General features: G+C 42.9%; 1 protein-coding gene across 2 annotated transcripts in view; it reads right to left on the bottom strand.

Moving 5' to 3' along the window:
• OLA1 (Obg like ATPase 1) overlaps positions 1 to 18158 on the bottom strand; it is a 606204-nt gene that overhangs the window by 562796 nt on the left and 25250 nt on the right. For both annotated transcript variants that reach the window (XM_085645270.1, XM_085645268.1), the window contains exon 3: positions 8382 to 8525. In XM_085645270.1, coding sequence (XP_085501396.1) covers positions 8382 to 8525 — 144 coding nt within the window. The remainder of the gene's footprint in view (positions 1 to 8381; positions 8526 to 18158) is intronic.

Raw genomic sequence — 18158 nt, 5'->3', positions numbered from 1 at the left:
GTGCCTTTTCTAGAAATCGCCGCTACCTCCCTACGCAAGGTACCCATTTATTTTCTTAGCTCCTGATTTTCCAAGCGGGAGGTATGAACCTCCTGCTGCAGAGCCACAAGGCTCTCCACCAGTGAGGTCCTGAGCAGATTAGTATCCATCGTCCGGGCTGGGCAACTACTTGGGCTGTCAGGCTGTCAGAAGCATTAAACCATAAACGCCACTAACCTCAGTGCCAGCCAGCAGAGACGATGGCGTGAAAATAGTTCTCTTCCTCCCTCTGGGCACGACCATACACAGAGGAACCAACAACACCTCTGTGCGAAGGGGTACTTCGGGGGAAAAGGAAATGGAATACAATAATAAACTCTGCACAGGCACAAATATGGTGACAATCACAGAGATGCAGCAAAATGCACCTCCAGACAGGCGCCGTCGGTGTTTAGACATGATTCTTCAAGATTGATTTTTACGAATCCAGAAGTCTCAGGAGGAATAAGAACTGAGGGTGATGGGAGACTGCAAGAGTATCCCTCATGAGAAGGTGAAGGAGAAAAGAACCACTGATCCCTTTTTGCTTCTGAAAAGGGAAGAGGCTTGTTGAGTCACAACGCCTCCTGTTAAGTGATATAGAGGAGGGAGGCATGCTCGTAAGACTGTTGAATCCTTCAATCTCCTGCACTTGCTGTTCGCATCACAGCAAGCACGGTTTCCACCACGCAATCAAAAGAAAAGGAATAATAACCCCCTTCAGTGTTCGGGAGGTCGTTTGTTAGAATGGGAGTACGGAAGGAGCATGTGCCACTCTCCTCCCACAGATAAGCTTCAATACCTGAACGGGCATTCGCGCCCTTTGAAGCACCAGTACGGCAATCTTCGTTTCCCAAGGTCCAGGGAACACACAATGGAATCTTTCCCCAGCGAAGGGCTGACAGCGAACTTCATGGGCTCGGCGAAGGCAGGAGAAAACAGCGCTCGTCCTCCAGCAGGGAATACCTTCCGCTGAGCGCTGCATCCACGAAACGTTACAGGAAGTTTGTCAAGCCTCGTGTACAGTGAGGGGTGGGGCTTTATAGCTACAGAAATGGCCAGCGACTCCGCTTGTGAGGCGTGAGTCGCTGTCCCTGGGCATTCTGGGACATGTAGTTCGTAAGGATTTGCTTTGCATCAAGGGGTGCCCTATTCCCTGTGGAATACGACAGACATACCTTACCTAGCCTTTGGGAGCATACCTTGCATAATCCCCTCATCGTCTCAGGATTGCTACATATCACAAATTATTTCCAGGGAAACTAGGGAACATCTTCCTCCACATTAATGGTGTGGGTGGCCTTTAAAGTGGTGGTCAAGGGAGCATGCCTTCATGCCACTCTGGGAGTTCGTTCTACCCTCATCTCTGACTTATGAACAGTGGAGGCCTCCTTTATGGAGGCCAAGAGAGTTGCCGTGCGAGATGCAGTGAAAGTAAAACGATTGCAAAAAGACAGGAAGGACCATGTGGCCCAAGAGTAGCATCTCCGCTGACTACACTACAACGCTTACACCGAGAGCTACCATGCGGGAGGAGACAGGGCGGGTTGCATATTCGACTGATGTACACTTCCCTATCATTCCTAGAGAGTTGTCCGAGAGTCTACGGCCTCCCTTACGGAGCAAGCCATCCAAGAGGAGATTCTTCTCCTCCCATGGGGCAAGATTCCACCGTTTGATGGACGGCCTGTTGATTCTACCCGACCTTTGAGGCAGAATTGAATTAAAAATTGTGGCACATGTACAACGCAGCTAAAAAGCTGGGTAACTCCCAAATATGACTAATGAAGCTGTGTGACCTCCATTTTAAAACCAGGAAACCCCACTGAAGAGCTTTCTTCTTATCGCCTCATTTCTATCCTTAACACCAATTACAAGATACTCAGCAAGGTTCTGGCTAATCTACTCCTTCTAATATTACCCACGCTGGTCCATAGGGGCCAGAATGGTTCCATTCCACGGTGGAATACATCCCTGCACCTTCGGAGGCTTTAGGTAAAGGCCCCATCAGAGTGGCCCAGCTTGGCATGCTTTTCCTTTGACCTATAACAGACATTCAATACTCTCCAGTAGCCTTATCTTTTTAAAGCCTGGTCTAACCCCACCCCTACTCGGTTAGATCAAACTCCTTTATGGAGCCCCAACGGCTAGGGCGCTAATGGGGGGACATATCCCTGCTTCCTATGGGGTGTGCCAGGACACACAATAGGGGTGCTCCGGTTTCCTTTGCTATTGGTCTTAGTCATCAAACCTTTGGCAAAGAAATTAAGGATGACTGGCCCATCCTGGGGCATATTGATGGCCAGAAAAGAACATGCAATATCCCTATATGGGATTATATGTTGATCTACGTGCAAGATGTCACAATACATCATGCTCTTATTTCCTCTACACGGCATGCCTTTGGTGCCATCTTTAGCCCATTGGTCAACCATGGCAAGTCCCATGTTTTCCCGCTGTCACGCGACATACTTCAAAGATTATTCCATTTTGGAATGCAATCAATACACTGAGCACCTGTCATCTTTCGGTACCTGAGGAATAATATTTACCATACACCCACAGACTTGTTAGAGGGCAACCTAGGGATAGCTGTTAGATACTTGTGCTCCCAGGTGGCCGATATCTCGCTGCTCCTGTCGATCCAGGGCCATATAGTCATTTCTAATATGGTAATGCTACCCGCCTTCTTTATTATTTTGCTAATCTACCCCTGCTTATACCCAAGAGCTATTTCAGACAGTTAGACATATTATTATTAACACTTATATAGGTCTTGTGTAGACGCCGGATTAGCCTATTGAAACCGCGGCTACTGCCGGACGGGGAGGATGGAGGGCAACTGATTTTTATGCTTATTATCTAGCCGCCCAACTTCATTAGTTGGGCAACTGGCTGGCAGAGAGGATGAGGAAAGGTTTCCCTAGATGCTGAACACGAGCATACGGCATTGATTTAAAACTGGCTCCGTCAGTGGTAATGGGATGGCCATTACCACAACAAATGGTGCTCTCTTACCCACCGCCCACCCACCAATATGGCACCCCCCTTTTAATGTTCATTATCAATGTGGTGAAGAATCTCCGTGCCCTAGTGAGGCTGTTAGTGAATGACTCTCCAGGTGGAAGGGAAGGGTGGGTTAGGGTTGTTACAGAATGTATTTTGATTTGTTTGTTGTGGTGATACTAGAAATTCTGTTGCCAACTCTGGCAATCTAATAACATTAACATCAGTATTGTATGGTTAAAACAATCCAATAGATTACATGTGTTGGTTACTACCCTATTGTTCCTAATCCTTATCCGTTAGATACAGCAATCTTCTGACACACCAATTAGAACAAGCAACAAAAACAAATCTAAACTGTTTGAGAATTACACTGGTGCCTCCTGTTTTTTAATGTTACTGAATCAATATAGGTGATTATGCCTATTTCTCAGTTTTCCACAGGATTTTCTTTTGAAATTATGTTTTCTTTATCTGCTGAGGTTCAGTAGCTCTACTCCATACATTTAGAACTTACTTTAACACAAGTGATTCCACTCTCAAATTCCCCAACCCTGTTTATACATAGAAGATCCGTTTTCTGCAAATTACGACCAACGAGAAAAATTGAAATCTGTAATTAGTTCTGCACACTAAAGTAAAACATGATAACAGTTTGCCAGACAATTCTATCACGCATCTGGGGACTCTAAAATAAAGCCTTTTGCTTATGGAACAATTAATTTTTTTTCTCCAGTTACTATTAATATGCCCGATACTTCAAGACAAATAATCTACTAATTATCTGAAGAATGTTATTGCATATTATATGACTGAAAACTCTACTTTCCTACAGACTGAAGAACCCCAGGATTGAGCAGTCAGACTTTTTGGCCACTTTAAGTCCAGCTACTGATGCCATTTTGAATCTTATAGGGCACATTGGAATGTCTTTAATCCAACTACACTTCTCTAAAATCCTCCAAACCAGCAAGAATATGAATTTCTTTTCACCAGGCATGCATTTCTGCATGAACTGAATTAATGATGAGCATGAAGGTAAAACCTCTAATCAACCCAACTGTCAATTAGACTAATTTTTAGCATGACAATCTAGACGCAAATCCAACTTTGAGGAAATATCAATGGACATATCTGCTGAGCATTGTATTCAATTGAATGGAGCCCTTTGATTCATGTGTAAAGGTGTGTTTCTTCGTCTATATTGTAAAAATGTTCTCAAAAGGCATTTTTCATATTAGCATAAGCAGTCTACTAAGGATGGTACTTCCATGCTTAATTTACAAGGTCAAGGTTCTTTGCGGTTTCTTTTCTATAAATCAGTAGTGAGGTATGGAATAAGCCTTAGGAAATTATAAAGTATTAAAGACGTATTCTTTAACATGTAAACCTTAATTTACAAATGTATTTTTTCACTCCACCAGGGCTTGTTCGGTCATGTGAAACGTGCATTCAGTTCGAGTGGATGTTGTTTAACATTTGCCATTTAATTTCTTGGTAGCTCATTCAGGCCAGGTATTTCACTCTACTTTTATAACAAAAGAGAATGCTTCTGTTATGTCTTTAGCTGGACCGCATTTTATCCTTGCCAAATTAGTGTTTTGCAAGGTCTTAGGCTGAGCATCCGATCTTATTTGCTCAATTATTGAACGTTACCGTTCTGTGCTCCATAACAGGTTCAATTTTGGGTGTATCAGATGGCCCACTGACCTTTCAATTTACTCTAGAAAAATAGTGCAATACATCTGGATGGTCAAATATATCAAAAGTTGAGGAGAGCCACCAAGTGACCGAGTCCTACGAGCGCTCCACCATGTTCATTTTTTCAGTCTGGGCCCACTTTTAAATATAAGTCATATGTGTCCATATACATTTTGCACAGACTTCTAATATTTAAGATTTGTTTCGAAAGAATGTTGGATGCTAAAAACGTGAAAAGGGCAGAGTGTATATATGCTTTGGTGCATATGTTAGCAGCTTGCATAGCACATTTCTTCAAAAAGAAAAGTGAAGAAGTCACTTATATCCTAAAGAGGTTGCAGCACGAGCGGTCTTCCACCACGTGCAGTATAAGATATTGCGTAAGATCTTTTACACTCGCTGACTACCAGATAAAATGAGAAGACTTCAAGCCCAGATTTGCGTGCAAAGGTTTCAACATGAGGGGTACCTTGTAACATAAGTTGAGGGTAATCAATCCATGAGACTTTGAAGTGGTTGGTGGAAATAACAGTAACAGAAGAAGGAAAGTTTATGTTTCAAAAATTTGTGAGAATGGTCCGACCACCACCAACAATATCCCAATCTACTTTGAACCTGGAACTGATGGCTGTTATGAAGGATATAATATAATTGTTGAGCAGCCTGGTAGTAATGAAATTCAATGCATAATGCAGAAATATGGACTGGTGTCTGGGATCACAAAATGATAATGATGGCGCCAGAGGCTAACCCAAAAAATTCAAGAAGATCTAGAGCAATGGATTCAACACTTTGAACTAGAGTGACTATTCGTCTTCCAAAAGGAAGATATATTTTAGGCAACAGGAAACTGGTGCAATATTTAACGTCGCATGACTTATGGGGCAAAGCATCTAAAATAATATATACGTGCTTGATATATTTTCTTTAATGATTCAAATGCTGGCTCTAAAAGTTATGACACTGTTATGCATCATTAAAAAGAGAATAAATGTGCTGTCTCGTTCTCCAACTATAAAAATTCACAAAGTACAACTCTACTTGTGCTGGCTACCAAGCATTAATGGGTTGCTGAGCCTTCAGCCTCAGAAAGTGGCAACGGATCAAGTTAGTCTGTAGGGAGCACTTTTATTCAAATACTTGACTTGCTTTAAATCTTATGGTGAGAAGACAACACTTTTATCATCAACAATCAAACTTTGCCATGTCTTAGGTCACACTTGATTAATTAGATTGATTTCAGAGGTACCAATATATTCAGGACTATAACTGACCTACATCACCAATAGGACTTTGGGTAGATTATGACATACTGGTGACAGTCCGGGGTACCGACAGATAAAGCGGTGGCTCCCGTCCTGAGCTGTTGCCAGGTGAGGTGAGGCTTCTTACTTGTAATTTACGGGTGTCACCAGGATGTCATAATCTATTGGTGATGTAGGTTGTATTTGTTCCGAACTACAAACTACGATAGATTAACTATATTATTTGATCACTTTGTAATGCAGTAGCATTTAAAATCAAAGTCCTGAGGAAGGCCACAACACCTTTGTGGTCACATTGGCCGAAACATGTAGACCTGTTTTTGGACAGATGCAGTTATTATTTTCAAACTGCACATGCACCGTTTTTAATTCTGAGTTAAGTATTAAACTTCCTCTTTTTCTCTTGATTGTTAGTTTTATCACACACTTCACACTTTTTTGCACTGCGCCCATCACTCCAGTACCATAATAATTTACATCTGCTGGATTTTAGTAGATCCTATACAAGAGGAGTATCTGAAAACATCCCTGAGCTCCTCCCTCATAGTGAAGGGGGTGCAGCCTTTGGCTACACTAGTTGTTGTAGCCAAGAGGAGAAATCCCAGATGATGAAGCATGCCACCTTGGTGGGTGATGGGATTCCGTCCTTGTTTAAGTATTCTCATTAGGAACGATTAAGAGTCCTTTGCTTGTGTTCTAAATTGTCAGTGCTTGTTTAAGCCTGTTAGACCCCGGATGACCAGGTGTTTTTCAACATGTTATAACCCTAACATAGTGTTTTTGTGCTTTATACTCCTCTGAATTCTGTCCTCTGTCATATTTACTGAATCTTAACTGACAGCTGGCTATTCGCAGGTTCAAACTGTTGGATCACTAGAGGCCACATCCCAAAATCAGTGTGTTCATATTATTTGATGGGGGAACAGGAACATAACAGGAGGAGGAGTGCACATATTGGCTAGCTAAAACCCAATTTCCATCCTACCTCATTAGGCTTCCACATCATCTCTCTTCAGGTAAATTTGTTGTAGCAACTTTGTGTACATTGGTTCGATTTATAAATGGTCAGTTCCTTGTCCTTGGAAGAAAGATGCCTTTGAGTTGATTCAAGGGCAATGGTTTCCATGTAATTTGATCCTTCTTAGCCCTTTTTCAAGGCTAGACTCATACATGCAGCAGGCTTCAATACAAATGACTTGGGAACCGCTTCTGAAGAGCTGATTACACCCAGTTATTTAGCATCTAAAGGAACAAATGTTTCCTCACTGTTAAATACCACTCATAAAGGAAGGGGAAGTTGGTGAGCCTACCCTCCTTTTCAATTGGCAATCATGCAATCAAGGAAGCCTGTTTTATCTGTGGGAGGCATACAGGGATTACTGAATATATATTCTGGGATGGAATATAGAGATATTTGTGTAGAGCCTTTCTTGGATTTATGAACAATGTAAAAAAGATAAAAGTATTGTGGAAAGAGGCATTGATTACTTACCCGAAACCAACGAACACTGAAAATGTTGTATATATAAATCTTTGTACTTACTGTCGAAAATCTCCAATGTGAAACAGTTTCTGTAAGCTGAGCAAATGTTCAATATAAAAGTAAGTCTGTTTTATAATCTAATGTGGTGCGAATGGCCAGTAGGTGTGAATTTAGTCATTTTCATATCATCCAGATTGTTACTTTAGAATTAGATGCAATTCCATTCTCAATTATGTGCTTCCAAGCACATACTAAGTCACTAAGAGTTTGTGTGAAAAGCACCCACTTTAGTGTGAGATTCCTGCTCACCTGTGCAACAGCTGCTCTGAAGGCAGAAGATTTTGAAATAGGGGCTCCATGTTGTTTTGGGCCCTCTCTACAAACTTTTGTTAAATGAGGAGGGAACCATGAGTTTGGTGAGTCCAGTGGATCACCAATAGGTAGCAGCAGTTCATCTGTTTTACCAAGTGCTAAAAGAACCTCATTTTCTGCAACTGGAGACAAAGATCAGAGGCTAAATATTGCATATTTCTTTGCTCTTGGTGTACTAGGCATTTAAGTGTAATGTTGAAATCTATACCCCAGGGAAATATTTGAATCTGGTGGTGCATCAGATGCTAAACTGTTTTTACTGTTACTTGAGATTATTAGAGCAGGAACACAGGACAGTTTTCCAAACTGATAATTAACAGAGCATCGGAATTCAGGCAGAAACTGTTCTTGCCCACTTGTTCATCTTCAAATACTGCTGTTATTTACCCAAAAAACAATCTCAAACAAATAAGCAAGGAACACTTGCATGCTTGGTAACACAATCACTTAATGGCGTCAGGAAGCTTTGCAGCGAAGTTTCAGCACATTCAATAGCAATTAAAGATGTAACAAACTGATGTTGAGAGAAAGCTTACCTTGGAGGTTTATGGTACTGGTACAGGTATTCAAATCTATCATCTGGCACGGGAACTCTGCTTTCATTTGGATCAATAGTGCAGAAAGGGAAATTTTCGGCAGAAGCCTGGCTTTTTGTTAGCACGTTAAAGAAAGTTGATTTCCTAGAGCACAAAGAAAAGAGAAATCTAGATATGGTTTCTCAAAACAAAAATGTTGGATTAGTCAAAAAGCATCAGGGCACTTGCCTATGTGGCCAGAAATAATCCAGAAGCTGATTGATACAGCTTTCTTTTGCAGTGCCCTCTAGCCCGCCAGAAAGATATAGGGAATATTATATTTCCTAGCTACCGGGATGTTAAGTTTCAGTTCTATTAAGGGCACAGAGGCAAGGATTACACTTTTATTTCTTCACTTAATTTATCTACCAGCCCAAAAGAAAATAATTTAAAGCCAAAAACGAAATTTCCCATAAGTACTAGGGAAAGGGCAACAGACTAATTTCGCACATAATTCATTGCACCTTCTTGTGCACCCTCTTTCTTCGTAAGACAACATCTAACTCTAAATATCCAGCTTAACCCTGTTTGGTAGTCTTATTCCCTGCAAATAAGGGGTGAACATTTAGTTAATGTGTCTTCCGGGATATGTTTTCAGTTCATCTACTGGATAATTCATCAACATGTTATCAATTCACAAGGTATAGTATAATAAATTAAAGATGTTTACCAGCAGCATAGGTTTCTTATTATTTCTAAACCTCATTCATTACATCTCCCATTCCTCCAAATGGTGGATATCTGATTATGCTCAATCAGCAGGTGGAATAATCCTCGCATCATTAGTAAACTGTGAACTTTCTTTAACAATACCTAGAAAATGTTATATTCTATGTTAATACTGGAGGCGGGGATTACGCTGGATCAAAGCTTACTACTCACTAACGTGGCTGTATCTAACACAGGTTTGAAGTAAAACCTCTCAACAGTGAAGAACGATGACCAGTCATTTGTGTTCAGTATATCCTCTATTTGGGCTCCCAAAGAGAAAGCCTTAGCAGCCTTTCACCTTTCTATTCAAGTGCGCACATGTTTTTAATGTTAATTCCAGCTTCTTGCATCAGCCAGTGGACCCATCTGGCACAGGTGGGGAAGAGACGCATTATGTGGTTTGCGAAATGTTATGAGCAATTCCCACTTGCTGGGAGAGAAAATTCTCTGCCCTACTCTTGTATGCTTTAACACATTTTACTACACATAGTTTTGGGGTGTTAGTGAGAAAAGTGGATTACTTGGAGTGGTTGTGAGACTTCAAGTAATAATGTCAATAAACCATTTCCGTAAATCAAACCTTAGCCCTGGGTAGCTATGGTACACCGCAGTCAGGATTAAGTCAAAGAAAGACAAATGTAAAGCATTTCTCAGTACCAAAACAGTCAATAAGTAAAAAACACAACACAATATAAATCCCACTCCTGGAACTGGAATTAGATCTGTAAGATTTTCATAAATCATTGCTTTTCACTCTTAGTGGTAGTCTATGAGCCTCGAACACAAGGGTCCGAGGAAAGTCAAAGTTTCAGGTCGACTCCACGATTGAAGTCTGTGTCGGATGTGGGCACCGGTTTGGTCCTGGTCAAGATTTTAAAATCGCACTTAGAAACTTTTCAGGTTCTTTTTAGTCGATGGGGTCATCTAGAGCTAGAGTCCGGGCTTGCGTCTGACTGATAGGTCAAGTCCAGGAGTTTAGTGAAAGCTTTGTTCTCAATGCCGTTCAAGGCTACCCACAAACAGGCAAGTAGCAGTAGTCCATGTTCCTCAGACTCTGTGTTGAAAAACAAAAGCTATCTTTGCAGTCCCATGGCAAGAAAGAGTACTATCTAGCACTAGCCAAGGATCCAGACCCTTGGGGGGGCTAGAACTCAATCTCTTGGCTATACCAGCAGAGTCCAGGGCACACTGGCCAGCTGGGCACTTTGCAGGCGCAGCGCTTCTTTATTGTTTGTGTCCCTTTAGCTTAACAAGATGCTATCCAATTATCCATTGAATCCACTCACTGGCCCCTGCCACAAGCAGGAATAGGCCCAGCCCATGGGGTCTCTCTCCAAGGGTTCAACAGCAGGAGCAGTCTTTCTCAAGTCCTGTCTTGTTCGAATAGATGCAGCCGGTGCAATCTTCCATGGCCTTTCTTTCTCAGGTCAAGAGGTTCAGTAGGTGCAGTCCTTCTACTGTTCTTTCCGAGTCCAGAAGAGTTCTGATGCTGTAAGCCAAGAGCACCACTTTTCTGCCAATTTTGAATTTGTGGGTTGGGAAGACTCAATAGCCAATGGGACTACAATTCCCACTGGGCAACCCTACTCACTTTCATACCATTTCCTGTGTGGTTGGTACTAAACACACCCACACTGCATCTTTCTACCCTAATTCAAGTGGTTGGGATCTTCTTTCCAATATAATGAGCCAGCCCTCCTGCAAAACTAGTTCTCCAATGGGTTTTCCCCCTCTGGAGGAGATGCCAGCCTGTCTACCTAAAGAAAGAAGTGAGCAGGCTAAGGCATGACTCACATTGGCCTCTTGGAGGTAGTAGCCTCTTTGAAGCGAAGCCATCTGTGGTCATTACCTTTCAGCCATCTTGCTGGAGGAGGTCACACTTACTCCTTTCAGGAAATGGTTTGTTCTCCTGCCTGGGAGCACTTCATACCTCCTACCAGAATGACAGCAGGCTGTCTTGAGTGACAGCTGCTGCAGTTAATCATGATAGGCTACTAGAAGTATGCAGCAATACAGAGGTGACTTTCTAAAGTCACATTTGTATTAAATGTTTCCTCAAATCCCACTTCAGCATTTGATACCTTGAAGGTCCCAAATGGAAGTTAGCACTTAGTGCGTGGGCTAGTGAAACTGTTTATTAGCTAATTTGGCCATCACCAGCCTGGCTACTGTGAAAACGACACTTTCAAGTTTTCACTGTCAGGACATGTAAAGTATAAAAGGAACATGTCCTTCTCTTTCATATTTAGCAATGTGCCCTGTAGGCTACTAAGGCCTTCCCTAGGGTTTACTTATAAATATTAACAAGCATTGGCATAGCCAATAGGTCTCGCTTTTGGGACCTTATAAGTATTTAGATATGCAGCACAATATCCTTGGTGCAACAACATCAACTGTTGCATGGCTAAACACTTATAAGGTCCCAAAGGCGAGACCTATTGGCTATGCTAATGCTTGTTTGTTGTTGCTAGGCACAGGGAGATTAAGTGATATGCCCAGAATCACAGGACGTTGAGCGCCGTTGCAGAGACTTGAACCCGGTTTCCCAGATTTGAGGTTGACGGCCCTAGCCATTAGGCTACACCCTCCCACTCACATTGTTAACAACACCACTGTGGGAAGAGGGGAAGAGAGCGGAGAGAGGGAGATAAGGAGAAAGAGAGAGGGAAAAGAGGGAGAGAGCGGGGGAAGAGGGAGAGAGAGGGGAAAGAGGGAGGGTGAAACAGAGAGAAAGAGGGAAGAAGAAGAAGAAGAGAGAGTTAGGGCAAGAGAGAGAGGGAAGATGGAGGGAGCGAGGGAGAGAGTGATTGAGTGAGTGTGTGTTTAGTTAAATTATGCCGAGTGTTGGCCCAGCACTTTATGCACTCTATAAGATCAACTCAAAGCCTTTAGGAGGGACAGGAGAAATGAAACAGAGGAACAGAGACAAGGGAAAAGAAGAGATATGGGACTGAGGAAGAAAGTGCAACCTTTAGGGATGGAGTGGTTTTCTCTAAAAAAACGTATGGACTTGTCTGAAGCCTGGGTGTTGCTGAGAGTTTTGTTCTGCGCCTGCGTTTGCCTTGATCTTACATAAAGTGTTTTTATATCAGTTAATTAGTTCTTCTCATTAATACACTTAAACATTTTTATGAATCAGTTGTTTCCTAATAAGCAGATACCCAAATAACATATGTGAAACAAAATATATACAATATTGCACGTGAGGTGATTACATATTGAGGAAGAAACTACACGTACCCACAGAAGTCAGTAAGAAAAGTTCACTCGTGTGTGCATTAAACGTGGGCAAATTTATATTACAAGGATAGCAATCTGACCACTGTGCTATGTTTTTAACTCCGAAATATTTTTCAAGAGGGCAGTGTGGCGAACAGTGAATTTTTGCATGCAGGGGGCACACATGATTAAGGACAGCTGGTAGCGGTGCCATAATGTACCGTTTCCTCTAGTTTAATGTTGTACCTGATAATGTGAGACAGATAACTCAGCTGCAGAGCTGTGCTAAGCACACCCCCTCCTCACCCCCCCCCCCCCCTGGCTGTGCCCACTGTGTGGATATACCTGGACCACGACATCGGTGTTTGGAACAAACTGAGACCTGTCATACACTTGTCACATACCAGCTGCCAATAAAAAGCCATTATCCCACCTTGCTCAACACTGATCAGCACAGCACGTGCTTCATTTACTTAACACAAAATATAGCGCTACTGCCTCTCGTCAGGGGTGCCAAGCGCTACATAAATGTAATTTTAATGCAGTTCAATACAGCGCCTAGGCGGATGCCATCTTATTTCACGAAGATTTGGAAATATATGCTATTTCCAGGAAGCCTGTTGTAGGCATATCGATTTCAACTATATCATGAGACAAAGAGATAGTCACGAGATGTCCTTGGGTTCCGGGAGGCGCGTGCTGCCTCCTGCCTGGCGATGTACCCTTGGGAGAAGTCAGATACTGCTACGACGCACAATTTAAAATGTTGGAAGAGAGAGGCTTAGATGGAGGGCAACGGGGGCCTAATTGGGTTAGACAGAGAAGGGCAGAGAGAGAAACAAAGAGAGGTAGAAAGGGGAGGTGAAAAGAGAGAAAAAAACAAAGTTTATACTTGACGTCCTGGTTTGTACATTCCCAAAATAGTCAAGCACTGTTGCAGTAAACACTTGAAAAAAGCTTTGGTTTTGGCTCTTGAATAACAAAGCCAACCCTTTCATACATTTGCCAGCACACCTGTGGATTCTGTGAAAGAGTTAGAATGATATTCCAACTTTGTCACCACCCGTCCCTAGCAGTTGTAAAAAAAGAACAAGCATTGGCACCTTATAAGTATTTAGTTATGCAGCACAATTTGCTTGGTGCAACATCATCAACTGTTGCATGGCTAAGCACTTAGAAGGTCCCGAAGGCAACACCTAGTCGAAATTCCAATGCTTGTTCTTTTTTTACAACTGCTAGGGACGGGTGGTGACAAAGTTGGAATATCATTCTAACTCTTTCACAGAATCCACAGGTGTGCTGGGAAATGTATGAAAAGGTTGGCTTTGTTATTCAAGAGCCAAAACCAAAGCTTTTTTCAAGTGTTTACTGCAACAGTGCTTGACTATTTTGGGAATGTCCAAACCAGGACGTCAAGTATAAACTTTTGTTTTCACGTAGCCAAAGTGGGGGAAGCAAGGTCTGAGGAAGGTAAAATCACAAGTGAGTATAACTGAGAAAAAGTCCGACTTCTAAATTTTTTTAAAGGAAGTCACTTTCTGCTTATTAAACCCAGGGCTTTAAGTGGGCCGGGTCTCACTGGGTCTGAGCACAGGCAGTTTTTTTAAGGAGGCCTCGAAACGGGTCTCTATCGGGCTCTGTTTTGTGCCCTGGCACAGGCGGTCCACTTTTTCGAGCGTTATAGGGGGAAGGGAAATCCTTTAAAGAAAATTCTTTTCTCTCTGGATTTCCCTTCTCTTTTTCAAACTCAGGAGCAACAACATTGTCGTGGTGTCACCAGGGCTTTAAGTGGAAGCTTTTTCAATATTAATACAAGTCATAGTTGCTGCTCATTTGTCTTATGCAACTAACAACCATTGACAAAGCCAATAGTCCTGACTTGTTATAGGTATGATGTTACTTGTTGTATCATATATCTGGATGCAATGACAGAAACAGCAAAATACCAGTCGGGCAGCACACTATGCTATGCACAAATTTTTAGCTTATGTGTTTTAAGACACACCCCTTGACACCCCCCAGTTTTTTCATCCCACTTAAAGCCCTGATTAAATCTAATGACATCTGACCAGCAAGAAAACTGATTTTTTTCAAGCCACGTGTGTCTTCAGCGTGCAGAGTATTCCGCGGCAACACGCTCTTGTAATGCTATTTATGAGCTCAGGCGTATTATTCACTTCATTGATATTCATTTAAAAATGATGAAAGGCAGAGTCGTCTCTGCTGGGACTCAAACTGTTCACCTTACGTTTACACAAAATCATGCATACTGGGTTTTATACATCGCACTAAACTGCCCCTTGCCTTTCAATATTCTATGGCAGTGTCACCAAACGCAACAGTATTCCTTTCATCCACTTCCAAAGGGCAGGAGGCTGCGCAGGTCCTGCCTCGATTTGAACCTTTCACAGGCACTTCACACACACATCTCTGCAGCATGCACTGTCACCCACTGAGCCAGCTGTCAAAAACAAAGGCAAAAGACAAGAACAGTTCTATCATGCAAGAGAGCTTCTGAACCTTTCAATGATGCACACCACAAAAAATGTAATGTTTGCTGGCCCTTTAAAATATAAGTTGTTACTCTCAAACTCAGCGTTGCTTCTTTTACGAACGTTGGAGGAATGAAAGGCTGTGCTGTCCCTATCGAAAGTACAGCCAGTGACATATAATTTACACAGCTATCTCGGTAGGTGCATTAGTCCATTCAGCTATAAAAGAAGATACAAAGTCAAGAGAAATAGTGACTATTTATGAAGACACAAAAGTATGAGACATACCGACCTTTTATACAGAAAATAGTTCAAACTAAATTTTATCTTTACTTTTGTAAATATTGAATGTTATTATCAAATTTATTGTGTTTCTAATTTTAAGCCACTTCCGACAGAGCGCATTCTACACCCTTTGAACATTCTACAGTAACCTTTATTGTTGTGTCTATAAATGCTGTGACGATCATCGCATGCCACAACAGTCCTTACACTTAGAACATGCAATGCTGATGGTTTCTTGATTGCAGTGGTATGTATGATCAGACTGCGCATGGTTACTTTGATATGGACCTCCTTTTTTGATGTATGTAAATATATGTTTGTACGTATGGTTATACAGCCTCCGAATTGCAGACGAGCCATGTGTTGCACCATTTCAGTAGTCAACACTTCCAAACTCGAAGATCGGGATGGGGGAAGGGGGGCCGTTAGTTGAAGCTTCATCTTTAAATAACAGAACCATCGCCCAGGTTCGCAAAAATTTAAAATAAAAAGTTCAGACACCGATGCTATCTTAGGTTAAACAGCTCCGTGAGGTAACAGAACTTACAGGCTCAAAGTTAAAAGCGGAGAACTACCCATTACTTGACACAGATCTCACAGGCTCGCGCTCTGTTAGTTAGGATTACAGATCTCTTGTAATCGTGGGATTCACGCAGCAAAGTTTCCCCGCACCTACAGAAAAAGGCCTCAGACAGCTAGACGTCCTGGAGTCAAAGTCCTCTGACAGCAAGCCTATCCCTCGGGTTTCACACCTGTCACAACAGAAGTATATATTGAAGTACACCGATTCTACAGGCTCAGAGAGCTGACAGCAGAGCTATCCCCCACCTCCAATTTACAAAGTTTTTAGAAGGTTATGTATGCATGCATCTGACAGCAAAGCTTTCCTCAGGTCACATCGATTTTACATGTTCCGGGGGGGGATTTGACGGCTACGGCTCAAGATGTTACAGAGATTTTAGCCACAGACATATAACTGTAAAGTATGCATCAGATTTCACTGACTCTACAGATAAATTTCAGACGATAACCCTATGACTTCGTGTACAATCTTACAATCTAAGCAATCGCCGCCGCTGATAATTAAAAACAGATTGCACCCGGCCGCGCTGCTGCTCGCTCCCGAGCTCCCTAGGCCAGGGGAAAGAGAAGGCGAGACATGGACCCGCCTTTGGCCAATTGCGTGCTGCCTTTCTTAGAAAATAGCATGCAAAGGACAATAGCGGCTGATAGGGGAAAAAAAAGCACATACACGAGAATGTGTTCAGAGTTTAAAGCCCTTACTAAAAGCCTCGCAGAGCAACACATGCGTGCCGGCTCAGGGAGACCTTAAAAAAAAATGAATGTGTCCATCTGTACGAAACTGGTGCTCATGTAAAGCGCTCTGATACCCGATTTCTCGGGTCTAGTTCGCGCTATATAAAACTCTAAAAAAGAAAAGAAAAAAAAGGCTGCAGTGGCAGATCTAGAGCCATGTTTTCACCTTGCTGTAGTGGCGGCACATTAAATGTTGCAGTCCACTAGTGACATTTAACTTACTAGCCCAGGGTACACTTTGTACTACACACTAGAGATTTATAGGTAAGTTAAATATGCCAATCAAGGACTAGCCAATTGCAAATACACTCTGAGGGGTCAGTGCAAATGCCCTAAAGCCAGGTCAGCAGGGCCCAGTGTACTTCAGAGTAAAAAAAAAAAATAGCAGCATCAGTCCAAAACTGTTGGGGTTGAGTGGAGGAAAGGGGGTGTTCATACAACAAAGGCACTTTCTTACAGTATCAGTGAAAGCTAGATCAGATATAACTCTAGAATCAGACTTAGTTCTGCTGGAAAGAGTGGACATAACACTTTCCAGGGTAAAATCTAAATGAAATGTCGTGGGCTCGGACACATGAGACAAGTCTGTAAGTACCAAAGCATAACAACATGGCCAACTTACCTAAGGTCCACCTCGTCCAGTGCGCCGCTCTCCAGCCACTCCGACTAAAAGCCTCATCAGCCCGCACTTTGCCAGAAGAGGCCGGTTCGGTCCTGCGTGACCTCTACCGGCTCACCGTCCTCCGACATCCCGACCTCATCCTCCATTATGCCATTATCTACTTTACCTCATTTTGCACATTTTCTTATCTTTATTTTGTCTCTTTATTTTATTGGTTATTTTGAGCCCTTGTTTTGTCTCATCATTTTCATTTCCTTCCCTTATTTTTGCCACTTTGCAGGGTGACTCACTGCAGTACCCACCCCCTCCCACTACTGCCTTTTCCTGCTCCTTCACTTTTCGCTCTCCGTCCTGTCACCTCTCCGCCGCTACACCTCTAAGGAGCTCCTGGCCCTGAACCTCGGACACCTCAACACCTGCAGCTTCACTTCCTCTCTGCGTTCTACCAAAGAACCCTTCACCTGCCCCCACTACCACTTCTCCTACTACACAGGACCTCCTACCCACACTGGACCCAGCACCATGACCGCTCAGAAGACAACTAACAACCTGGAACCACTCCAGTGCATCCTGCTCAGTGCCCGATCCCTCAGCAAACACGCCACAGAAATCTGGCACACCATCACCACCCTCCCCCTGCACTTGCCCTTCATCACTGAGATGTGGCTCAACCCCACCGCGAACCCTCACATCGCCACTGCCACACCAAACGGCTACAAATGATACACTGAGACCACATCAACGAACACGGCGGGAGAATGTCCATATTTACAAGGAAACCATACGATACACCGCCTCAAATGACAACCCAACGCCCCTCATGGAATACCTTCATTTCCAACTACAAATCGACACCAAGACCACAATAAGAGGCACCCTTCCTTACAGACTCCTGGAACCCCGTCCAGCCTTCAGCAACCCCATCCCCAACCTCATCTCCCCCTCGCCATCGACTCCCTCCACTACGTCCTACTTGGCGATCTCAATTTTCACATTGATGACACCAAGGACGTTAACTCCACACAGAAGACCCTAAGGACATCAAGTCCGCCTCCCTCCTAGAGAACCTCAACAACATGGTCCTCACCAAAC

This window comes from Triturus cristatus, chromosome 3_1, assembly GCF_964204655.1.
Source record: "Triturus cristatus chromosome 3_1, aTriCri1.1, whole genome shotgun sequence".
Classification (NCBI taxonomy): Eukaryota; Metazoa; Chordata; class Amphibia; order Caudata; family Salamandridae; genus Triturus; species Triturus cristatus.
Note: the sequence above shows the minus strand (reverse complement) of the source record. Positions and strands in the feature narration are given on the sequence as shown.